At 45.0% G+C, this 25,658-nt stretch overlaps 1 protein-coding gene across 1 annotated transcript; it reads right to left on the reverse strand.

The window, feature by feature from the left end:
* Positions 1–815: 815 nt before the first annotated feature.
* On the reverse strand, positions 816–25,103 carry PSAT1 (phosphoserine aminotransferase 1). The gene is made up of 9 exons (XM_054583257.1): positions 24,967–25,103; positions 21,522–21,582; positions 18,991–19,060; positions 16,286–16,491; positions 15,270–15,442; positions 13,553–13,722; positions 7,416–7,544; positions 2,537–2,674; positions 816–1,908 (listed from the first exon to the last, which is right to left on the reverse strand). The coding sequence occupies exons 1-9, from the start codon at positions 25,024–25,026 to the stop codon at positions 1,803–1,805; spliced, it is 1,113 nt and encodes a 370-aa protein (XP_054439232.1). The 5' UTR covers positions 25,027–25,103; the 3' UTR covers positions 816–1,802.
* Between the last annotated feature and the right edge of the window lie 555 nt (positions 25,104–25,658).

Genomic DNA, 25,658 nt, shown 5'->3' on the forward strand with positions numbered 1-25,658 from the left:
GCAAATACCCAGGTCCTAGGTCGTATGTCCAGTCCCCAGTCAGTTCCCCAGTGAAAGGCAGTTGATTAATGTTTCTCTCACATCAATGGTTCTCTCCCTGTCTTTCCTTCCCTTTCCCTCTAAAATTAGTAAGCATGTCCTCAGGTGAGGATTAAACAAAAAAAAAAGAAGAAGAAGAGGTTGACTCTATTATTTGTGAACACTTAGCTGGATTCCATGGACTGGCTGGCTTGTGCTATTTAAACATTTATTGTGGTTATTATTCACATCCTGAATTAAGCTTGTAAATTCTTCAACATCCCTGAGATAAGTAGGGTAATTATTTCAATCCTCCTTTGAGATATGAGAAAACCAAGGCTGGGAGGTCTAGTCCTGACCAGGGGAATCCAAATAACCTAGGATGAGAGATAAGTACAGTCCTCATTACACAATCCAGTGAAGCATAGTGATAGCTCAAAACCATCCTATTGTCATGCTTCTGACCCAAGAACAGAAGTCATGGAACGTTACACCATGAGCTGTGTTGGAAGGTGGCATTGGTGATAATGTCCATTCTAAAAGCCAATAAAAAGCTAGCACAGCGTGCTGAATCTTTTCTTTTTCTTTTTTTTTAATGCATCCACTGAACTCAAGTCTTACATATTTGGTTGAACTAAATTAAATACCCTTAACAGAAGATATTTTTAGACTCAAGTTTTCCCATTATAAAGTTTAAAAAAGAAAAAAAAAGTTAAAAAAAAAACCAAACCTGTCTAAAAAGCAGGTAAAGAAATTCACTTAAAAAGGTGTAGGTGTTTCAGAACTTTAATGTCCTTCACGTATTCAACATAAAATACTGACAATGGATGAATAATAGAGGAAAAGACTCTTCAGCAAGGATTTTCCAGAACTTATAGCATCACTATGGGCAAACACTATAACGAGAACAGTCAAGTTGAACAAAAGGGAATTTAACAGAGATTTTTTAGTTTAACGGCATAACTGAAAAATAAAGAACCAACCAACCAACTTTCTCTTCCACCTATTGAAAGGAAAATAAAAGTGAATCGAGGAGCTCCTAAATCTCTTAAAGCAGCTTCAAAAGGAAGGAGAGAGACAAAAACCATTGAAAATATACTGCTATTAACACATAAGGTCTGGGATTCTAACTAATTCCCAAAGTCACTACATATATCATTGAAAACCACATCATTAGAAATATAAATGTATAGAGATATAAACTATCTGGTATTAAAAACAGACCTTGCTATATAAACATATGGTATGTCACTTTTATCTCTTTATGAGAATAACAGTATAAAGATCTCTAATTGGCCCTTTAGCCTACAACTCCTAAACACTCACCACATGGTCAAGGTTGACCTGAATTGACAATTGTGGAACCCAGAAGTCCCCACTGCTGTCATTTTGAAAAGGATCAAGATTCAGCACCTAACGAACCCCACCTACCCTCAATGCTACAAGTTTGAAATATTAATACTTTGTGTAAGTCCACAGGCAAGTCTGAATACTGAGATCTAGCTAGAAAAAGTATCAGCAAAGACAACATAAGCTGGAATCATTAGAAAAGCTAAAGTGAGATTTTTTAAATGCTTCCAGTTCAAGTCAAAATTAAGGTGTCTGTTGTACCAGCTGTGCAGTACCAGCTGTGTATATCTCGTTGTTGTTTGAAAAACAAAAGAAAAATCTCTAATAAGCATGTTCCTTTGAGAAAAATACCATGGGTAATTTTTTGAAGCCATTAAGTTACTTTAAATTTTGGACATTGTTCAAGGGTAGAGTATATATTAGACAGGATGTATTCACAGTTGATGCATCTCCAAAAATTTCTTCATGAAGGCTGCCAGCTCCTGCACATCCTCGATCGTGACGGCATTATACAGAGAGGCCCGGATGCCTCCCACAGACCTAGAACAACCAAAGACGCTGCCTTTAACAAAAGCATCTAATTTAGCATCAAGACAAACTCTCTTTCCAGTCACCCCTACAGGTGGCTGGGAGATTCAGACATCTAATCATTAGAAAATCCTCCCTAATGCAGTGGAGGTCCATCAAGCTCTCACATAACCTAGATGAACTCAACAGGAAGCAAGGAGCGGGCAACCACCGCAGGGCAGGCATCTTGCCTCTTGTGTGGTGAGGGCATGTATTTTTCACAGCGCAAGCAGGATTAACTACTCAACCTAATGTGCAGCTGGAGCATCAGGGATCCGTTTGTTCTTACACTGAGCAGGGTTGCACCTGCCTCATCAGACATGGATGGTAACCCCTGTGTTGTAACATCAATTTAAAAGATTTTCAAGGGTAATTTTAACAAAGGTCCCTGGAATACATGGCTCCACCACGCTCTCAACAAGGGACTCACGCTAAGGGCTCTAGGCAACAAGAAGAAGGATTATCCTTGTGACAACTGGTTTTCCTACCAAGTTACAATAACTGCTGCTCCAAGCTGGGCAGGCTCTGAGATCTGTTTCATTCTGCATTTGAAAAACTAAACCCATTCTCTGACGAGCTTCTGGTCTGGATGTGTACTCACCGATGCCCTTTCAAGGAGATCATGTTGAGCTCAAGGGCTTTATCGAGAAATCTTTTTTCTAAAGCATCGTCCCCTTTGGCATTGCCAATGCGGAATGGAATATTCATCTTGCTTCTATTCTGGGGCTCCACTGGACATCTGAAAAATAGGTTTATTATTCCAGCAACTTTTCTGAAATGTGTGTCATTAACAAATGAACAGAAAATAGTTAAAACATTTTCTAAATGCAAACCGGAGATTTAAAAAAAGTGCCCCAGGACATTTATAAGCTACTTAGGGAGACCCCTCTTGCATATGGAACAGTTTGTCAGCATTTTCTTGTATGATTTGTAACTAATCTCTATGGGCCTTCCTTCATTTACTTATCTGAATGCTGGGAATAATAACAACTGCATTTCAGACTAGTTGTGACAGTTCAGTGGTACATGTATGAAGCTTCCAACACATGACAGCCACATTGTAGTATGAATGATGCTTTTTCTACAAGGCTGCAGAGAAAAAAATATATTGGTCCTCAAAGAGGTTGAAAGACTTCAAAATAATGAGCAGCAGTTTTCACAGATCTTGTTGCACTGCACTGTCTCAAGCTGTGTGACCTTGAGCAAAGTTACTAACCTCTCTGTTGCGTCTCACTTTCCTCATCTATTGAAGAATAGAAAGGATAATGGAGTCTGCCTCACAAGGCTGAGGTGAGGATTACATATATTTTTAGAGAATTTTTGTGGTATATTTTTAAATGGCCACACATTCGCTCCAGTCCTCCCAGCAGGGGGTGGGGTCTAGTTCTCCACACCTTTTGAACCCAGGCTAGCCTTGGGACTTGCTCTGACCGAGAGACTGCAAGAGAAGCAATGCTATGCAACTTCCAAGCCTCGGTCGCAAGGGGCATTCCGCTTTCATGCCTGCCCTTTGAAAACCCTGCTTCCACATCAGTAAGCCCGACCCAGCCTGCTGGAAGTCAGGCGCCACCAACAGCCAGCACCAACTCCCAAACAGGGGACTGAGGCCATTTTTGACGACTGGCTCCAGCGGCATCCCCGGATGACTTCAGTGGGGTAAGCAGCCCCGGCGGAGGGCAGCAGCAGGACTGCTCGCTTGAGCTCTGCGCCACCTGCCGCCCCCAGGAATCCCGAGCGGAGAAAATGGTTATTAAGTCAGCCTCGGGGTGTTCTGTGAGGCAAAAACAGGTAACTGATACAGTTCAGAACAGCGTCTGGAACAGAGTAAATGTGATAGAAGCACCTGTTAAATTCAATCTATCTTTTTATTCCCAGTACCTTGCACAGGACTTACACAGACTCTCAAAACTGATGAGGGAATTTTTTATCTAGGATTTGACTTCAGTTTCTGATTTGGAAAATAAGCAGCCAAAATTGTTTTCCACTGACAACCCAACGAGACAAAGGAAAGAGGAACGGACATGCTCCTCTGGAATAAAATAAAAGTAAAATACGTAGCAACCCTCTTTCTCCATTTTCTCAAGCACATCCTGTCTTAACCTTTCATTTCTCCAGAGTGGGATTCATTAAAATTAAACAGCAAATAAAAGCAGTGCGAGGGAGCCCCCATTAAAAGTTATGCTCTCCCCGCAGGGCACACCCGTAATTTCTGTTAAAGCTAATAGCAGTCAAGTGCACATCTACACAAAGAGAAGCAAGGAGGGAAACCAAATATCTGATACTAGGCTTTGAGCCTGAATTCTGGGCCTCCCTTTCTCACCAAGTGGTAGGTGTCGTGGCTGACATTTAAGTTAAAAATTCAGTGGCTGCTCTCTTTTGATATTTTACTGCCTCAGGCTCCCAACATGAGGGTCCAATTACAAAGGTGAAGCACCAAAAAGCAGAGCTCATTTAAGAAAAATGGAAAAAAAAAAAAAAAAAAACCGCCCTAAAAAGGGGAAGAGTGAAGAATCTGAATTTAGAGCTCGCCTCCCAACCCTGTTTAATCATCCGATCATGAAAGTGGACATTATCATGACAGCAATGATGTCATGAAAGCCAGAAACGAAAGATGAAAGTGGCACGTAACAAATTCTTACACAGTGCTCGCTGCTGTAGGTTGAGGAGAGAGGAAAAAAGGTTCAGGGGAATTCGCTGCTCCCAATCTAGTGAGAAGGCTGTGTAGGGAATTAAAATTCCGTGTGAGGAGTGCTGTGGCAGCAAAGGGCTGCGGATGTAGAGCCAAGCCAGGAATTCTGCCCTGGAGAGGGGAGAAAGGTTTCAGAGAAGGGGACATGGGAGTGGTTAGGCCGGCGGGGCGGGCGGGGGTGGGGGGGGGAGAGCGGCGCGGCGGGATGCAGGGGGAGACGAAGGACAGGCATTCCAGCAGAGAACTTGCATCTACAAAGGCAAGGGGACCTTCGGCAGGTTCTTTGGCAGGTTCTCCGCCAGGACTCGAGTGTGAGGTTCCTGGCTGAGGGCAGGCCGGGACTGTGGAAGGCCCCAAAGGTATGCTCTGCTGGGAACTGGATGGGATCCTTGAGCAGGGAGAAGCAGTCAGTTTGGGGATGGAAAAATCCCAAAGAAAATGGAAAAATCTGAATTTTTTGTCTTCCCTCTCTTTCCTCCTTAGGCCTGGTTCCCACATGAAGATGGTAAGAAAGGTGACCTCAGATACGGTTACAGATTCTGTCACTTGGACATCTTTTTTTTTTTTAATCTTTGCTCAAAAATATTTTTATTTTATTTTTTTTTTTTTGAGAGAGAGGAAGGTAGGTAGGGGGAGACGTCAGTGTGAGAGAGAAACATTGATTGGTTGCCTCCCATATGCACCCCAACCAGAGATCAAACCCGCAACCTAGGTATGTGCCCTGACTGGGGATCGAACCTGCAACATTTTGGTGTATGGACCAATACTCCAACCAGCTAAGCCGCCCAGCCAATTCTGGACAGCTTTATAATATTAAAATTAATATCTAATATAAGCACCATGTCAGGAATACCCTAAGTGCTTTCCCAAATAACAATATTAAGAGCTAACTCTTAAGGAATGCTCCCTGTGTGCCAAGCACTGTTTCTAGTGCTTTACACAATTAACCAGTTCAAGAGCCCATGTACTTAACCCCTATGTTAAATACTTGTTATTCACCTGCATTTTCACTTAATCCTCTTAAGAAGTAGGTACCATTATTACATCCATTGTACAGGTGAGTTTAGAGCAGCAAGTTCATTTGCCCAAGTTCACATGCTAGTTAGTTAAGTGACAAAAAGAGGTTTCTAAGCTCAAGAAGCTATACTGCTCCAGTGGGCTCAGTTTGGGGTCAGCCAGCACCATGTGGATGGTTAACCTATGGAATGAATGCAGGGACTTCTATGGTTGTCTTAACTAGTCTGGCAGAGCTGGTGCAACTCCCAGGAAACTGCCCAGAACTGTGTTCAGTAAAGGGGCCGCCTTTTCCAGTCAAGAGGCACAGCACAGGAGACAACCGTGAGACACAAAGGTGGTGGTAAATGGCAAATGGTAATACGAGGTTATACTTGGCATGTGTCTTTAAAGTGGCTACCTCCCTCCCCTTTGGGGCCATATTTCCAAAGTCTTAAAAAAAAAAGTGAAGAATTTCCTTAAAACCCAAGAGAGTACAAGGACAACTTGTGAGCATCCAGCTGCAACCACTAAGGAGAGGGGGAGTGAAAGCCTGACCTTGGCTTGGATAACCAGGTCCCACGGGAATGTCATGAGCCGGGATGACATTTTCTGGGCAGGTGGCCCAGAAGGAAGATGGAAGTTCCCAGAAAGAAGTTTACTTGGAAAAGTATACAAGTTCTGGGTCAAGGCTGTTCGTAAGCGGCTGCAGGGGTTTTGAATGGGGAGGTGATTAGCTTCCCCACAAGAGGACCGGCCTGACACATTGGCTTTGGCAGGCTGCCTTCTGGGAAATGCCCAGGTTGGGTGCTTGAAGTTAAAGGACCTTGGAAAAAAAATTCAGGGGATGCCCAGTGTTCCTTCTACACTTCTTTTTGTGTGTCTAATTCTCTAGATTTTTTCCAATGCATCACCTCCCATTTTGTGCGTATACACATCCTGAGAAATATATGGAGCCAAAAACTAATAGAAAAATTGGTTTCCCCTCCACGATAGCCGGCAAGTGCTTTCACTCACATTCGAGTTCTGCGCACTGTCTGGGGAGTCAGAAAAGACGACTCGCTCTTCTAAGTCTCCCCGGAGCCTAGAACAAGGCTAGCCCCAAGTCAGTGCTCAAAACGATGGATGAATAGAGAGTAGGTAGATGGGTGGGTGAAACAGGTGGGGATGGATGGATGAGCAAATAAGCAAGTAGATTAAACATATCCTCAGACCTTCCCACAGACTTTCTTTCCAATTCCAGCACAAACCATCCCTCCAGGCAGCCCAGCCTCTGCTCCCCAAACACACTGTAATTTCTTCTCTTGGTGCCTTTGTGGGGCCATTTCTTGACTTCCTAAAAATTTCTAAAAATACTTCTGCCCTCTTCTCTGCCTAATTATACTCTCGTTCAAGGCTCAAACTCATCTAAAAGCTCTTCCTTCGTTTTCAGCCAAGACAGGGGCCCCCAGCTCCCGCTCAGGCCTCATCATTTAGCCCCTGGTTATGAATTCCTAGATAAGGCTGAGAACTGCCAGCAAGTCTGTGTGTGTGTTTTCCCCCAGGGGCATGCAGAGGAAGCAGGCAGTGGGAAAAGGGGATCACCCTGGACGACATGTTCCATGTAAAAAATGTGACCCCCACTGGCAGACAGACCACGAAGCCTGGGATTCCCAGGGTGGGGATGTACAACCACTCAGCTCTCCAGCACACCCATGTCCCAGAGCAGGGTGAATGCATCCGCTTGCCAAAGTCCCTGGTGTGTACACATTTTCAGATTCAGATGAGGCAAAATGTGAAACAAAATCTGTCGACTTACACATAGAATCCTTGCGAATTATCAATGATATCATAAATCATTTGAGATTTGATGGAGCTAAGCTTCTCCATGGCCGCTGCACCGCCATTGTTCTTAATCCACTCCAGGACCAAGCCCATGACGTAGACACTGAAATGAAGATTAAAACAGAAAACCCCATTTAGTTCAGCTTTGCAAAACTGGAAAGACATTCAAGCAAACTGTTAAAATGTCCGAATACACAGACAAGATGAAAGGGGGCCATGTGTAGACCAAGGACATAATCAGCCCAATTCTAGGCCCCAGAAAGGCACTCAGAAGAGAGGTCTAATTACACTCCTCACTGGATGTCATATCAGTCCCCACCTGTCCAGCCCGAGCCCTCATGCGAACGTCACAGCACTTGGGACACACTTCCCTCCCTCCACCTGCTGATATTTTGTCCCCACCACAAGCATCCTCAGACCTCTGGCCCCACCCCACTCCGTTAATCTTTCATTTCCTGAACTCCCAACGTCTTCTGCCCATACTTCCCAATATAGCTTTTGCAAAAGGTGTTCAGCTCTTGCACCCCTGAGCTGACACAGGGCCCTGCACTTGGCCGGAGGCAGTGTGGCACAGCGCTCGGAGCGTGGGCTCAGAGTCACTCTAGTCCCTGCGCTGCCACTTACTAACAGATTATCCAGGATCTGCCACCTCGGGAACCCAAGCCTCAGCTCTCCCCCCTGGAACCAGGGAGACCCGCCAACTTCTGGTGGACCCTGGCACTTTAACCGCCCTGCTCTCCCCAACTCCACCTTCCCACCCGACAGGCAGATTCTGCCTTGCTCCCCTGGTCTCACAGTTGGGCAGGGGACCTACTGGACCAATCAGAGCCTTCCCCGGGATTCTCTGAATTGGGAGTGAGCAGAAAGAGGCAGACTTGTGTTGGTGAAACTGTGAGGTTTGAGGATAAGAGACCAGGGGACATTAGAAGGATACTCATCGGAAAATAGGTAGCCAACATTTCTGCAGAGAGAAGCAAGGATCAGAAATAGCAGATAAGGTGGGATTTATAGTCCTTGCTCCAAGAGGACCCAATGAACCTTGGTCCTTCATGAGGCTTAGAACCAAATACTTCAATTTTCTGTCACCGTGAGACCTCAGGGCTCTTGTGGGAGACGGGTTGGGTGGAGTACTTGGCGCAGGGCCTGGCACATGGCAGGTGCGCCACACAAGTAGTAGTTGGTAGTATCTTTAATTGTCCAAAACTAAGCCAAAAACACAGAGTGGTGGGTGCTTTCCCCAGTGATCTTCTGAAAGCCCCTCTCTAAAACACTCTAATAGCCAGACGCTTGTCCCAGGGACGCTCATTCATTGTCTCATCCAAGAGGAGGAGGACCCAGGCGTTTCCACCCCCAGAAGGTGGCAGGAACTAACACCGAGCTGCCCAGGGGGCAACGGGGAAAAAAGCAGCCAGCACCCACAACCACGCCGTGGCCTCTCCAGAAGCTTCCCCATCCTAGCTCTCCAGACAGCCCTGGGAGGCATAAGAAATAACAGTTAATAGCACAAAGAGAAAGGAGGGCAGGGCAGAAAACAAACGCGGGGTAAATACAGCCTCAGCTATAGCTCTCTAGATAAAGGCTGAGAAAAATCAGAGGGGCGAAGGAGAAAGAAATAAGAGAAGACGATGAGTATTACCGAGGTCTACTTCAGACCGGGCAGCTTATGGTGGTTCTCCCTTTTATGGATCACAATCAGCCTGCGGCCCGAGCAACCACTAGCCTATTTTACAGATGAGGAAACTGAGGCTGAGAGCTTAACTTGACTAAAGTCACCCAGCAAGGGGCTGAGCATGCCAGGATTCCAACCGTAGTCAGTCTGACTCCAACGCCCACGCATGTTTCACTAGTAACAGAGAACCTCAGCTTTCCCAGGTTCTCTGGGACCCTGAGCCACTATCTCACCTTCTAGTGGGGCAGCCAGGCTAGCACCAGGCGTCACAGACACAGTCACCAAGTGCGGCTGCTACGGGGGCATCACAGCACATGTGTGCGTGTGTGGACAGGAGTGTGTTCCAGATACGATGCTGCCCGCCAACCCCTCTGCTCTGTGAGATACTCCAGAATCCCCCAAAACTGCTTGCTCCCCACCAACCACAGAAACACCCTGCCACGAGATCCAAGCAAAACCACCCTCGTGCCCGTTCTCTGACAGCATTTTTTGGAGGTCACTGTTCGCTTTCACCTGCAGCTCTTGGTGATCCCACCATCCCCAAGGTGCCAATTTGACCAGCACATCCAAAGGCACTGCAAGGCCCAGGCCAGGTCCCCAGTCGCAGCCAGACCTCCGCACCGAAACACTACCTTCTCGGCAGCTGTCATGCTCAGACTCGCCGCCCGTGCGCTCTGGCTAATCCTAATGCCATGGGAGCAGGCAGAGTCCGCAGAAAAACGACCCATTTCACACGTCGCGGACAGCACCCCTAGCCTGGGTGTCTGAGGCCTCACCAAGAGGCAGAGGGCTCTCCTAGGGACCAGAAGACATCCCTGGAATGGAAGGATGTCTGGCACCTGTGACTTTCCTGTGGCTTCTGATTCATTATTAACACTCACAATCCTCCACCCCATACAATCCAAAATCTTCAAAATACAGGGCCCTAAAATGCTTACACAGCTTTGCAACTTGGTCTCAATTCTCCCCACTATCAGTGCAACACTTTTAACTGATTTATGCTTTCACTTCTAAAATGCCACCTGCAAACACAGAGCACAGGTTTACCATCTAAGCCTGCCTGTGAAATGACTAAATAAATCACAGAACATCTGCTCTGTGGAATAACATAAAAAGGCAGGCATGTGAGCAGACATGGCAATGTTCATAATATTCTGTTGGGTGAAAATAAAAATTCACAGAACAAGGTGTACGGGAAACTTCCGTTCTTATAATTAAATATATGGCTCCCTGTCTGTGCATACGCCCAGTTAAGGGTCTGTCGGGACACACAGCCAGCGATTACCCGTGGTCACCTCAGGAGGCTCTGATCACTTCAGAAACCTTTGCTAAGAGCATGTGTTACTTTCATAAATTTTTAAAAGCAATACAAACTACTCCCTGTACACTAGGGCTTAGAAAAACCTATCAGGAGTGGCCAGAAAACTCTCCCTGCTGTTCTAAAGATTCTAACTCTGCAGTTGAATTCTGGAATTGATGGTGGACAAGACTGAGCCCATTCTGATAAGAAAGGTGGCCTGAATAAGTGGGGTTAGTTTGTTTCTTATTAGTTACTCTACTTCATATTGCAACTAAAAAGAATGTATACTTACAGTTAGTCATAGTAAGTAAAAACTGTTACAGGTTTAGAAAAAAAGTGTAGACATCTTTTTGCTTACCCACTAACTGGGCTTAAGGTAGGTGTTCTACTAAAGGGTTAAACAGAATGACCAAGTGTCCTTTATTCCACCCCAATTCACTGCTCAGAGCTACAGGCAAGTCTCTGCAAGCCAGTTATCCAGCACAGTTCAAACAAATTTCCCACTGCCTGTGGTCACTTGGCTCTGATTTAAAAAAAAAAAAAAAAGGGCTTCTTTTCACACTCGGATCTTTTCAAGGATTTCTGTGTGATAGAAAGTTCTGGAGTGCTCTGAGTGTCTTAGCTGACATTCAAGGATTAGGGAGGGTGTTTTGCACATAGTTTCATGTCTCTGTATATGAAGTTTGTTCTCACTGGATGAGCTATAATTTTCTAACTTGAATGTTTTAAGCACTGCAAATGAACTCTATCTACACTCTTCAAGTTAGAAATTCAGGGTAACTGCTCAATTATACAGACTTTTACTTTGTTCTCTTTCTCTTCTTTGGGGGCAAAAGAAAGCAAAGCAACTTCCAGGAATTGTCTTCCGGCAGAATACATTTAACCCAGTCTCTTTCATGTTCTACATTTACATGATTCTATTCAAATATTAACCATCCTGCCCAGGCCGATTATCACTACTCTGATCTGTCTGGGAAAGAAACTTGGCTTTTTCCTGCCCTTGTGTCGGGCTCAGCACACTCCTCGGGCAGGCAAGTTCTGGGGAGGGAGCTCCTGCCCCCACCTTTCTGTCTTCCCCACCCACCCCTAGGTGACCAGCTGCCCAAATGGTCAAGGCCTGAGGCCAAGGCTGGAGAGTGACCCGATTAGAAAGTTCCTGTTCTAGGACTTTCTCTGTGTCCCCAGGTCAGACCCCAGACACCGTCCTCTCCCATTAGACAGCCAGGCCTGCATTCTCGCTGTTCCACTGACTTGCCCCCCTCATATTAACAAACAGCATATTAATACATTCATTACATTTTTTATTATAAAATCTTTTACTACGAAATCATAAGCATGTAATTCTGTAACATAACAATATCACACTCAAGCACACGATATGACACTTTAGGTGAAATGTTCAAATTAAAACTATAAATTATTACACCTCTTTTATTACCCTACCAACCACACTCAAGCAGCCACTCTGCTGGACCCTGTATCCCTCTCCACACTAAAGCGGAACACCAGTCACAGCCTTCTCCCCCAGAAAACACGTTCTGAGTAACAGAAACTCTCCTAAGAGAAACACCCATACACTTAATTTTGCACTTCATTTCAGAATGTTCATGGGCCCCCATAATCAACTTACACCTCCCCATCAAACACTGTGGTTGGAAGTTGGGTTTCCCTTCTCATAAAATAGCAGTTGGCACAGTAGAAAGAGGTTAGGCTATGACGACATAAAATCATTTAATACTGGCTCCCACACTTAGTTTAAGCCCTAAGGCTCAATTTTTCCATTTTTAAAATGTGAATACATATCTACTTTGTTAATTTGTTAGCTTTGTTACAAATTAATTAAGTACCTAGCACATCCTGGATATAAAAATTTCTTCTCAATTACAAATGACACCATACCTGCTGTCATTTACCGGGTACGAAAATCTCCCTGCCACTATTTCACAACAGTGAGACAACGCAGTTGTCACTTGCCACTTACAAAAGAACAAGGGCAAGCAGGATTCATACGAGTATCTGCAACATGGGGACTGTTTGTACTTAAAAGATCTGAATTCTTTTTACATGTTTGATATAACTCTTTCTCAACTTGTTCAAATTCCTATTTTACCTTCAATGTCCTAGGTTTATAGTAGTGTAATTGTTGTCTTTCTTTTCACAAAGGTGTATCAAAAGATCCACAGGACTTGCAAGATCAGAATTTACTTTTAAAAAGAAAAACAAAAAAGAATTTACTCTATTCTCTATTACTCTTTGTAAACATACCCAGACTGCATGACACATACCGGTTTCTCTTCATTTGTGACATTCATCACATTTTTTCAAGTGTGTTTCACAGTAACTCTTGCAGACGGGGTCAGGCGAGTGGCAGCTCCCCCTGCTCCTCCAGGCTGTGCTCTAATCGGAAGTCACCCTCCTCCAGGCCGCTCTCCCTCTCCCCCCCCCTCTCTAATTTATTCCTCATTTAATCCTCACAGCAACCCAATGAGGAGGGTACTATTATTACTTCTGAAGGAACCTGCTGCACAGATAGGTTAAAAGATGTGCGCAAAGTCACAGACCTAGTTAGTAGTAAGAGCTCTCCGGCAATTGGTAAACAAAGGCTACAAAGGCTTTCCCAAACCACCGGAGTCTGGGAGCTGAAAGATCACAGGCAGGCCCACGAGGCCTGAAATGCAGCTAAGAGGAGCCCTGCGATTGGATGAAAAACCAGGAAGGTGTTCGTTCCCAGACAGTATGTTTACTGCCAAGCACTGAGCTACTTTCACACAGGCCCAGCAGGGAAAGAAACACAGAAAGCAGGGGAGGCCCAACGGTTGAAAGTCCTTCTCCCAACTTCCACTGATGTTTGAGAGGCAGGCACAGCATTTCACCTGCAGAGAGCACTGGGGTTAATGGTGAACCACCAAGGCTACCAAAATCAAACAGAAACAACCTCCTATCCCCCGCAAAAAAAAGAGCTAGAAGACTGATGATCAAACAGTGTGCAGAGGGCAATGAGGGATACATGAGCGCAGAGATTCCCGATAAAGTTTTCCAGGCTCTTAGGTCACCAGTTCATGGAAACACACTCTAAAGTCACCGCCGCACTGATGGAAAGCAGACCCCCTCTATCACCCCACAGGCAGCACAGCGCAGTTACCTGAAGCAGGGAGGTGTGTTGTACAAGGAGTTGTTTGTGGCCTGCACTTTGTACTCCAGGACCGAGGGGCACTCTCTGAGGGCGAAGCCCAGCAGGTCATCGCGGACGATCACTACCGTGACTCCGGCAGAGCCAACGTTCTTCTGCGCACCAGCAAAAATCACCCCAAACTGAAAATAAGGAAAACATGCCATGGTAGACGTACTTGGTCACTTTTTATAAGTGTACTTGAACTTCCTAACCTCTTTCTAAAACACGATTTTTACAAGAAAGTGACTTCACTTTCACTCCTATTCAGAGTGTACTCTCTTCTCTGCAGGAATGGCCGTCTGAGACACTCATGCGTTCAGAGGCCTGCAGATTAGGGTCTGCCCTGTCCTTCTCCCCAGGAAGGGGCTAGCCCAAGCCTGTCACTGTAAAGACCTCGTGCATGTTCATATCCACTCTGCGTGCTTTCCATCAACACCGAAGCTAGTCCTCTTTTACACAGGAAGGCTAAAAATGTCCTTGGTAACCTAAAAAGAAACCCAGAATTTTTCATCTATTTGTATTCATAGAAAGGGACAATCGGAAAAATGCTGATAAGTAGTAAGATAAGCTGCCTGAGAGAGAAGAAATTTTAGAAAAAAGATCTTTAAAGGTACTTCAGGAAATTTTGTCATGTAAGACATAGAACCCTCTTCCATGTCTCCCTGTGAAAACTTAGGGAAACCAAGTGCTGTCCCAAGTGGGAAGGGGGGACAGACAGCCTGGCCCAGCAGAGCATTTTATAGTTGACATTGTTTAGAATTGACAGTGCATGATGATTAATGATATATAGCAGACCATAACCAAAATATACATCCAGTGGAATATTATACAGCCTTAAAAAGGAACGAAGTTCTGACACATTACCTCATGGATGAACATCAAGGACATTCTACTGAGTGAAATAAGCCAGATACAAAAGGACAAATATTGTATAATTCCACTTACATGAGATAACTAGAGTGGTCACACTCATAGAGACAAAAAGTACAAATGGCGGTCACTAGGGGCTCGGGGAGGAAGGACTAGGGAGTTAGTGTGTAATGGGTGCCTAGTTTCAGTCTGGGAAGATCAGAATTCTGAGGATTTATGGTGGTGATGATTGCACACAGTGTGAATGCACCTAAAATGCCACTGAACTGCACTTAAAAATGGTTAAAATGACAGATTTTATGTTAAGTATATTTTACCTCAATTTTTTTTTAAAGATAGATTACTCTTTAGCCATTTTTTAAAAATTCTTTACAGATGTTACACCCCCTTGTTGCAGGCACCTGGGTACCCTCCGCCCACTGCCCACTTTGGTGTGTCACCCAAAACCTATGTCTGAATGCTCCTGGACTTGAGGTGGATACAAGGCAAGGTGGGCTTCCTACACCCTGAGCTTGGATAATCTGCATCTTCCCTTGAAGTCAGCAAGCCGCTCCCAATGTATTAACCAAAAAATTTTCTAAGGGCGACTGACAAAGGCAGATCAATTCTCCAAGGACTCGAGTGTGACCCTGTGAGGCCCTCATTGACACAGGACTTAAATATCTGACAATCCATGATAAACAAGCGACTGCTGGCCTCCTGGCCTCAGGGACCCCGCTGGCCCGAGGCTGCCCAGCCTTTCTGTGTTCTGGCATGTGTGTACATTAAAACGCTCTTACAGAAACCAAGAGGCTGGGGTCCCCTCTTTTCACTCTACCTTGGAAACATCCACTGGCTTGGATAGGAAGTTTGAGGACATGTCACAAACCAGCACTGCATCCTTGACGTCAGGGATAAAGTGAAACTCCACACCATGCACGGTCTCGTTGGCGCAGTAATACACGTAGGAGGCCTCAGGGCTGAGGGTCCAGGTGCTTGCGTCTGGAATTTCTATCACAGAAGACAAGTTGAAGACACTGCATTTTTACTCCTTCCTTCTTTCCTTATGTAAATGGAGTGAACCAGGAATAACACCACTGTCCTAGCAGTGAAACACCGATTCCAAAGCATTCATGAGTGAAAGCACCCTATCCATCTTGCATTTATAATCACTGCCCCCATCCTAAAAGGATGATCAGTCTCACTCTGCTGACTATTAAATCTTCAGATATGACGGGTGAGCTTTGGGGGTTTTTTTCTTGTCATCCTATGTCTCCTGATGGTCCAATATTTTCCTCTTGGGGCTCTGGCCTCCCTCATTCTCAGCCCATGTGGTTCCAGTGGAACAAATTCCACCCAAAACCCCAAAGGTAGAGTGTGACTCCGGTGCCATCACATGACTGATTTGGAATGGGACACATGAGACATGGGACTGTTATGGGAATGCTTAAGCACAGGCACTGAAAGTTGGGAGACTATAAGGTCAACAGAGGCTGCAACCATCTTCTAAAACTGAGGGGACAGCTCTCCTGACTGTGGAACCACCATGGGAGACAGTGAGGCACCAAGACCTGGAATTAGCGTCGGGGCCCTTGATCAAGCCACACCTAAAGCCAAACCAGATCTTGGGCTTTGCAGCTAAGTGAGCTCATGAATGCGCTGTCTGCAGCAGCCACTCAGTGGTCTTAACTAGTACAGCCATCCGCTCTAACTGGTGTCAAACTAACTACTGACCAAGAAGAACAACAAAATGAAAACCAGTGCAGAATGTCCTGAGCATGTGTAACTGGATATCTGAGGAGGGACCACATGCCAGTGAACATTACACTGTCCACGTCAGCTCCCAGCACTTACTTGTGTAACTCCCAAGTTTAGGGTGGACAATGTTCACAGTCCCAAACTTCTTGGCCTCTTCCGCAGCCTTAGCAGACCAAGCTCCTGTCACCACATAGTCGGCACACCTTCCTGCTTTCCGTCCAATCAGGTTTAAGGGAACAGCACTGAACTGGCCACAGCCACCTCCTTGCACAAAAATCACCTTGTAGTTGTCTGGAACAGCTCTGGGCAGAAGCACAGGAGACAGTGAGTACAGACAAGACGGAGAGTGAGTGATTCACCTTGGCTGGATACACCACAAGAAACACGGGGAAGTCCCACTACCACTTTGCCGTCCCTGATCCAGTCGCTTTCTATTCACGTCTTAGACAATTACTTATTGGCCCTGTGGTGGAAGCCTACAGCTACTGTCTGGACAGAAGCTAGTAACACTCTGCTGCTCATTTAGAGCATCATTCCAGTGCCATTCTCAGTCCACACAGTTCAAGGATGACCAACCCCAGCTCAAGAGGATGAGCATATGGCCCAAGTTGGCCAATGGGGTGTGGTTCTGAGACCTTTGATCAAACTTTTGGGAAAGAAGAGCTGTTTCTATTGAGGGAAAGAAGGAACTTGTAGGAACTAACCCTGCAACCAATGGTGGCCATTTGATGAAGCTAACACATGAAAAAACAGGGCCAGGAGATGGAAAAAAAAGAATGTTCTGACATCATCTGAGCTCTTAAATCAGTCCTGGACATTCCCATCATGCAAGGTAATACATTCCTCTTTTTTTCCCAATACAAGTTAAAGTTTATTTAGAAAGCCACAGAGGTAGAAAAAGTGAGCCAGGTGGGCTGCGTGGGCTCAGGACACAAGTTACAGAGGCAAAAGAAGGGTCTGTGGAGCTTAGGGGAAGGAAAGCAAAGATAACACCCCTGAGGAAAGGAAAGGAAGGCACGGGTGAGTGAGAGAACAAGCCAATACATTCCTTTCTTTGGTTAGGCCAGGAGTTGGGCTTCTATTGCAACCAGAAGTCCTAAAAGTAATTTATGTGCTGGCCCATACTATGAAGCAGGTGGAGAAGGATCTGTGCTCATGCCTTAGGTCTAATCACATAATCAGGCACCCAATACACTTTAAGATTAAGAGTGAAACTTTTTCACTCCAGCATGGAAAATAAAAACGATGGTTGGATGACTACCAGCAGCATGATAAGGCCAGCTCCAGAAGGACTAGGCAGTGGAACCTGGACCCGAGATTTTGAGCAAGGTCAGAGCTTAGGAACAGGCAGACAGCAGGAGACAGAGCCCAGCAGAGGCGTAAGTACCACAGGGCAAGGCAGTAGGAAAGGGTCTTGGGAAATAGGTGGTGTGCAAATAACCTGGTTCTGAGCCTTCCCTGCCTATCTCTGTGCTCAGCAGGGTAGCAAAGCATGCAGGCGGGCCTTGGGAGGCTCTATCCATGAGGCTTTCAGCAGCTGGAGGACTGGCAGCCCAAGGCAGGGTCCCAGGGTTATGTTTTTCAGATGCAGGGCAGTTAACAAGGCCAAGAATTGAATGGAAGGATGCTGAAGAGAGGCCTAGGCACAGGGGTACAAGGCAGGGACTCGGTTAGGAGTCAAGGGGATGGGCCCATAAATTGAACTGAGAGTCCAGTCTCAAGAGGCTCACAGCCACATGAGTCAAATGCCACATAGGGCCAAGGTTCCAAATACTCCCTCCACAAGGGATAGGATAGTTCTGTCAACATGGAATATGACCCAGCTGGCAGACCTGGTGTTTGAAGCCAAGCAGAAGATCATCAGTTGTTAACATTCACATTGCAATGGGTTCCTACTCCTCACAAAAATGGCACCGACCCCGCTCCCATCTGAAGCACTTACCAAGGCAATTTAAAAGGAAGGTAATGAAGCAGTTGGTACAATTCCAATTTTGTTAATGAAAAAACACACAGATGAACCCCAAAATGTAAACAATGATTACCCCCGACTAGTGGGGTTATAGATAATTCCAGTTTAATTTATGAGTTTGTTTTCTCTAAACTATCTATCTTGAAAGTGCACTAGTTTTGTGAGCAGGAAAAAAGGTGTGTGTTTCCAAGGTTACTATATTCATTTATGGGACTATATTGATATTATAAAACCTCTCCTTTAAATAGCAATGTATTTAAGAATAAGGTTTCCTCTGAATAAGAAAAGCAGTACAGATAACCTAGGAGAGTCTGTTGGAGGAGCAGTTCCTGGAGCTCAAAACTCTTAAAGTAACCCAAAGAGCCTTTTAAACATGAAGTTTCTACAGAGGTTCTGACAGCAGGTCTGGGTAGGGCTCAGCATTTGAATTTCCCCCCAACCCAGGTAATTCTGACAAGCTAAATGAGGCCCACACTTCCAGAACCAGTGAACTACATTGTGGTTAATAATGCGACAAAGATGACCATTTCTTTGTCATTTAAACCCCTGTTAGACCAGCTGAACTTCTAAACTGCTGAAAAATCTTTCCTAGATGTAATGATTTCAAATCTTTGGACATACTACATAAAACAAAAACACAAAAATGCAGGATGGGTAACAGGTAAAAAGCATTATGTACTAACTTGGCAAATTTGTGAGACTCTCAACAAGACTACTTTTACTTGTAAAATATTTTAAACAGCAGAGTATAGAAAGTAATGTAACAGACGCCCAGGTATACATATTATCACGCAAAAGTAATGCAGTTTGGTCTTTAAAATTTTAAACTTACAGCAGTTCCCGCACAAGATTCTCCGTGTTGTTAAGAATCTTAGCAAAATCTGATGACCTGTGGCTCATTTCTATGGAAGGAAAGATAAACAATAACGTAAGTACCAGTTCAAAACCAAATGAACACAAGTAACAAAACAAAATTTGCAAGTAAAAAAGTAGAAATGTCAGTTATTTTGCATTCAAATTGTGGGCCAAGACTCAATTCATTTAGGAGATAATCCAAACTGATTTTCAAATTGCAAGCCTTGTAGCCTTAGGAGGTCTGTCCAGAAAAAGTCCAGCCATTGTTAATATAACAAGAACGGTTTGTGTGGTTTGTGTGGCATTGACGTAACCTGGCAGCCAAAGAAGGTGGACTGGAACGTGCACACATGAAAAAAAATTTCACTCTACTAATCAGTGGGGGCAGTAGACGCCGTTGAGTAAGCATGTTCTGTGTAGCCATTGCTTTAAAAATGAGCAAGTCGAGCAACAAATTTGCATCAAATTTTCTATTAATCTTTGGACACTCCTCTGTGAAAACTATTCAAATGATTCAGAAGGCTTTCAGGGACAATGCAAAGAGTGCAGCACAAATAAAAATGTGGCACAAGTGCTTCAAAGATGGCCGGGAATCTGTTAAAAGTGATCCACAGTCTGGAAGGCCTGCAACAAGCAGAACACCTAAGAATGTTGACCTGTGTATGGGCTGCAATCAACAAAGACAAGCAACTGACAGTGCGAGAACTAGAAGCTGATCTGGGGAGTCCAAAAACTACTGTGTCCAAGATTTTGACACAGGACCTTGGCATGAAATGTGTCGTGGCAAAATTCATTCCATGGTTTCGGCTACCAGAGCAGAAGGAATATAGTGCTGCAGTTTCTAATGACTTGATCCAAACTGCTACCAATGAACTAGATTTCCTGAAGAACATCATAACCGGACATAAATTGTGGGTCTACGGCTCTGATCCATAAACAAAGGCCGAGCTCCCCCAACATAAGTTGCCTTGTTCTCCACACCTGAAGGTGTGGCAAAGTCGCAACAAGATCAAGGCCATGTTTAACTGCGTTTTTTATTGGGAAGATGTTGTCCATAGTAAGTATGGCCCTCCAGGCCAAACAATTAATAAGGAGTACCACCTCAATGTCCTTTGCCAGTTGAGAGATGCAAGACAACTAAAACAGCTGCAGCGATGGGCAACTGGTGATCAGCAGCTTCATCAGGACAATGCGCCCGCTCATGCACCATGTCTCATGCACAGTTTTTGAAGAAACATCAAATCACCCAGGTGACTCAGCCCCCCTACAGCTCAGATTTGGTGTCCTGTGACTTCTGGCTTTTCCCAAAACTAAAATCACCTCTGAAAGGGAGGAGATTTCAGACCAACCACGAGATTCAGGAAAATAAGACATGGCAGCTGATGGCGATTCCAACAAAGGATTCTGCAGTGTTTTGAACAGTGGAAGAGACCCTGGGGAAACTGGAGGTCCCACGGTGCACTGTCCTATGCACAATGTTTCTTGAATCTTGTACCTTCTTCAATAAATGTCTCTAGTTTTCACATTATATGACTGGACACTTTCTGAACAGACCTCGTATATATCACAGCAGAATGATTTTTCAGGTGGCAGTTTCAGTCTCTGCTCTCACAGACATAAATACATGTGCAATGTTTGCCCTTTGGGGCAAAAGGACAAAAGTCTACACTATGCTCTCACTTCACAGACATCTAATGTCCCAACCCACAGAAACAATATTGAATAGCAATGAACATACAATTAACCCCTATGGTCTCTTACTACTATGCAGTCTTTGGAACTACAAAACAAAAAAAGAAAAGATAAATAAAATAAAGTAAATTTTAGAACTCAAAGGTCCTCTTCCCCAATCATATAAAGGAGAGAAACTTAATGAAATTATTAATTCAGCAAGAGCTACAGAATAATCTTGTATATTTATAAACTTTTAATCAGTTCATTTATAAGTGTAATAAAAACTAAATGAACATGAGGCAATATTATAAATGTTTGAGACACTGATACAGAAATGTACAGTAAGAATTTTTTTTAATCCTCAGCTGAGAATACATCTGTTGATGTTAGAGAGAGAGGAAGCGGGGGAGAGAGAAACATTGATGTGAGAAACATCAATCAGTTCCTGCCCATATGCACCTAGACCAGGGATCAAAACCACATCCTAGGTATGTGCCCTGACCCAGGACTGAACTTGCAAACTTTTTGATGTACAGGATGACGCTCCAACCATCTAGATCACCTGACCAAGGCTACAATAAGAACTTTCTGATTTCAGTTCCTAAAAATAGCAAAACCAATTAGAAAATGCCGAGATGTATTAAATTCCACCAGCATTTATGTTTATGTTGACTGCAAAATTACTTCAATCAAACATGGAACTAAAATTACTAAATTTTAAAAATAGATCTACAAAGGCCTATAGAAAGGCCCTACAGAAATTATGGATTTGATACATTTAAATTAGTTCCCTTTGGAACCTGGACATTCACAGAATCCAAAAGTAAATCTTACCAAGAACACTAATCCCAATGCCTTTGTAGTCTAGTAATTCTTTTTGTATCTCTAACAATACCTAGAGAAAAAAAAGAAAAGAAAATAGGTGATTTGAATATTCTGTGCACAGCTCTCCTTCTGGACATACAAACCTGAGGGTGGGGAGGGGTAAGGGATGGGGATCTACCCACAGAACCTGTGGGATCAGGAAGCTTCTATCCCCACCCACAGCCAATCCCCTTTCTCCCACAGAGCCCAGAAGACGCAAATTTCACAAAAGTTGAGTGTGAAATTACCATACATGACTGATGCTAGGAGACAGTTTCCAAAGGCATGAATTAACTTAGATATTTTTTAAAAATAACTTGGATTTAAAAGAAAATGAGCGCGTATACAATTTTTCTGATGGCAACTCTTTAAACATCAAGGAAAAAACATTGGGAAAAACTAGAATATGTCTCCTCCACAATCTCATTTGCCACTGTCTTAAAGCAAAAGTACAAAATGCATAAAGTTCTGGGTTCAGGGAACAATAAAAAAAAAAAGAAATAGGCCAGGCCCCAAATTAAACAGGTAACTAAATTATTCACACTACTGGCATAGGTGACTGGGATGGGTGGGATGGGCATGAACTAGGTAGCTCTGCTGTGAATTAGGACTCCTCAGGGGTGACTGATGTACAGATCTTCGGTCTCAACAACTGAGCCATGAGGGTGATATTCTTGCCTCTAATGTATGTGCCGGTGAGAAATCTCAGCTGAGGATCCAGAGGGTGACTTAGCTGTACGCGCTGGCCAGCCCCTTAACCCATCTCATAGGACCACTGCAGTCCCATAACCACGTTCCACCTCACCAGGAAAACAGAGAAAACAGAGCCCAGTTTAGGGCCAATCCCAGTGCCAGGAAAGGGAGAGGGAGGAGCGTGAGGGCCAGGCTAACTCTCTCCTAGCTGGGGAGGACACCCATTGTTTTTGTTTCCCAAAGGCAAGTAAAATGCCAGTAACTACAAACTGAAAAGGAAAATACCTATTTTTTTAAGGATGGCAAGCCCTCATCAGAGATGCATGCTGATGTGTTTAGAAGTGAAATGGCCGATACCTGCATTGGCTTTAACATAATCCTGGGGAAGGAAGGGAGAAAGATGGGGGCGAGGGGAGGGTGGAAAGGGGGATTGTAAAACAAGATTGGAAAAATATCCATAGTTGTTAAATCTCAGACAGGCCAATGGATGGCTTTACATTACTTCCTTTCTACTTCAGTGTCTGTGAGAACTGCCACAAAGTAAAAAGAGACAAAGAAAAACTAAAAAATGTACACAAAATAGGTGAGGTAAGACCTCTGTAGAAGCATCCAGCCATCAGAGATGGTGCCTTAAAAGATACAGGCTAAGGAGGACATCATAAAACCATCTAAACTGGACTGTGACTTATCTGAAAAAACACTATTTGAACAATAGTTAGACAAAAAATATTCCATTGAAAAGGGGGTTCAAGAGTTTGTCACTGTTTTGCAAACTGCTGGATGCTTATTAGCCCTGGCTGATCAAATAAACTTGAAAGAATCCTTCCCTTGGGTAAACAGAAATGCCCATCTGTGATAGACCCATCTTTGAACTTCTATTTCTCTTACTGATAGTATTCTTTAAAGACATCTATAAGTTTATACTCAAAACCATTACAAAAAGTTTTAAAGCTTCCACCCACAAAGCACAGCCCTCTTAATACAATGGAGTTTCAAACTGTACAATGCAGAATGCTTTTGTGGGTCACAAGTATTTTTTAAATGAAACTGAACAGACTAACGTGGAATACAAACTGTGCATGTTGTAGTTAATTAGGCTATTTCATAAGGCTTTTGTCTTAGTTATAATTACAGGCATGTACTTGGTCATCTTGTAAAACGCACATATTTTCCACTAGGATTACAGTCAAAGTTTGAAAAGCTTCTCTAATCCTTTTAATTCAATTAAATCAAGTTACATACAAAGCAACATCTGCTCCCCCGGTTACAGGGCACATTGGAGGGCAAAAATTCTCCCCAGAAAATAAATAATAAACAAGTAATTGTATTACTGATGACAACTGCCATTATAATAAATGCATAACAACTTACACAGGGAACAATACTCTGAACACAGAAGAGGGGAAAAGGGTGAGGAGGATACAGGAAATATTTCCACAGCTCTAGCACAGAATCGCCTAAAACAGACCGCAATCGCAGAGGAAAGAAAATGTCTTATTCTCTCAGCTACTGTGAGCGCTGTCCCTTGAAAAGTAAGATGTCCTTTCCCTTCTGAAATTGTAAGATTCTCTGTTTTTACAATACAGAGGAGGCTCTGTCCCAGGGAGACTTTACCCCGTTCAACAAAAGATAATTGTAAAGTACTTGGTGGTGCCTCATGTTGCTACAACCTATTATCAGAATCAACTTGGTTAGAAAAATAAAAATCTAACAGCAGCAGCGGCAGCTAGACAACGTGTTCAAGGCACATCTGAGACTTTGCCTTCTTCACAGCTGCCACGGGTTGGGGCCGGGGGAGCCAAGGACCTAGCAGCTGGCTGGGGGTTGGGAAGGGAGGGAGGGAGTGCCACTCGCACTAGAAAGGTCTAGTTGTGGCCCAGGGGGCCGGGACGGGGGAAGGTTTCAACCATACTTTGGCTCCAGAACAAAGTGAGGCAAACTAGGCTAGCAGCCCAAAAACTACCAGAGTAAGAATCCTCTAATGCCTTTGGGGGACAAATCGGTTTAAAAAACAAACAAACAAAAAACCGGACGCGCAAAACAGAGCTGAGAAAAAGGGTTTAAGAGAAGGGTGGATTCTAGGGGTGGACAAGAAGGAACTGGAATGCTTCCAAATTTATTGTACATTTTTTAAAAGCAATGTTCCCAAGTGCTGGTTAACCCAAACACTGTTTACTGGGCGGGGGAGAGGTGGGTGATAAGGCATGCGTGGCCCTCCAGTTTGCAACCCGTTCCAGTTAACGCGATCCCCATTCGCCATTCATTCACAGTGTCCATTCATGCACCCACTCAAACCTGCCTGGCTTCCCGCCCTGCCCGCGTGGCTAACGCAGAATGAGAGGCTTTCTCTTCTCCGCCGCATCCGCGCTGAGGCCTGAGAAAGTAGTCTGCAGGAGTCTCCACTTGTGTTACAGAGACATGCCAGCTACGCCCCAGCGGGCAGAGTCGTGCACACCTCGGAGCAGCTTCACAGGCATGTTTCCCGAGCTTCCTCCCCCAACTGCCTTTCTCCAGAACAACCCCTGCGAGAGATCATCAATTGGGTGCACTCTGGTGCAGAGCGTTCGGGGGACTAGGGGCAGGGATGGGGATCCCAGCGCCCGGCGCGGGGATGCACAGCCACCCGCTCAGGATGCTCAGCTACCTGAGCAGAGATGCACAGCCACTCGCGCGCGTGCTCACGCTGGGACTGCACTTTCACCACGCGGTCGCTGGGACTTACCGAGCGCGGCAGCTTGGCGGGCCCGGGCCCAAAATTGACCACCTGCCTTGGGGCGTCCATGCTGCTGCGGCGCAGGCGGCGAGTCAGTAGGAGAGAATGGAACGCGTGGGCAGAGCGAGTGTGTTACGGATGCCGACCCTCTGGCTTCTTCCAGTGCCTGGCTGGCGCCCCAGATTGGTCCGCACTGTAGCAGGCCCTGCTCTGATTGGTCGTAGTGGCGCTCGTATCCCCATTGGTCGTACTCACTAACCGAGGCCGGAAGCCATTGCTCCCGCTAGGGTGTACTGTTCCAGCCCTTTCTGGGATCAATGCAAGGCGTGCGGGAGATTGCACCAGCCAACCCGTTCTGCTGCGCCCCAGCCCACAGGGTCGTGGGCGGAGGGAAAAGGCTTCCCCGGCTAACCTGCGTTCGTGCTCCTGTGCCCTGGATCAGGCTGGTTCCAGTCCTCCAACTCTGACCCCAGACCCTTTCTCTTGGCCGCAAGAGGAGATGCGGAGCAAATCGCACCCCCTTCCTCCCATCCAGCCATGTCTTTTCCACCAGCCCCTGGGCGCTGATGCGTTTGTCTCAGAAGCAGCAGTCATTAATTCTCTCAGACTTTTCTAAGCACCCCCACGGCGCCAGATACTCCAGTGGAGAAGCAGGACTCCCAAGGACTGATCTACAGGGTGAAGAATGGGTCCAGGGTGGG

Source organism: Pteronotus mesoamericanus, unplaced genomic scaffold (assembly GCF_021234165.1).
Source record: "Pteronotus mesoamericanus isolate MK-2021 breed Mesoamerican mustached bat unplaced genomic scaffold, CSHL_Meso_final contig_73, whole genome shotgun sequence".
Lineage (NCBI taxonomy): Eukaryota > Metazoa > Chordata > Mammalia > Chiroptera > Mormoopidae > Pteronotus > Pteronotus mesoamericanus.

What these genes read in the sequence shown, in the direction of transcription:
- PSAT1 (XM_054583257.1), bottom strand. Translation starts at nt 25,026, where the DNA reads ATGGACGCCCCAAGGCAGGTGGTCAATTTTGGGCCCGGGCCCGCCAAG. An exon ending in AGCCAGTGGATGTTTCCAAG is followed by an intron (nt 13,723 to 15,269) that starts GTAGAGTGAAAA and finishes CCTTATTTTCAG; the next exon opens with TTTGGGGTGATTTTTGCTGG. An exon ending in ATCTCCTTGAAAGGGCATCG is followed by an intron (nt 1,909 to 2,536) that starts GTGAGTACACAT and finishes TGGTTGTTCTAG; the next exon opens with GTCTGTGGGAGGCATCCGGG.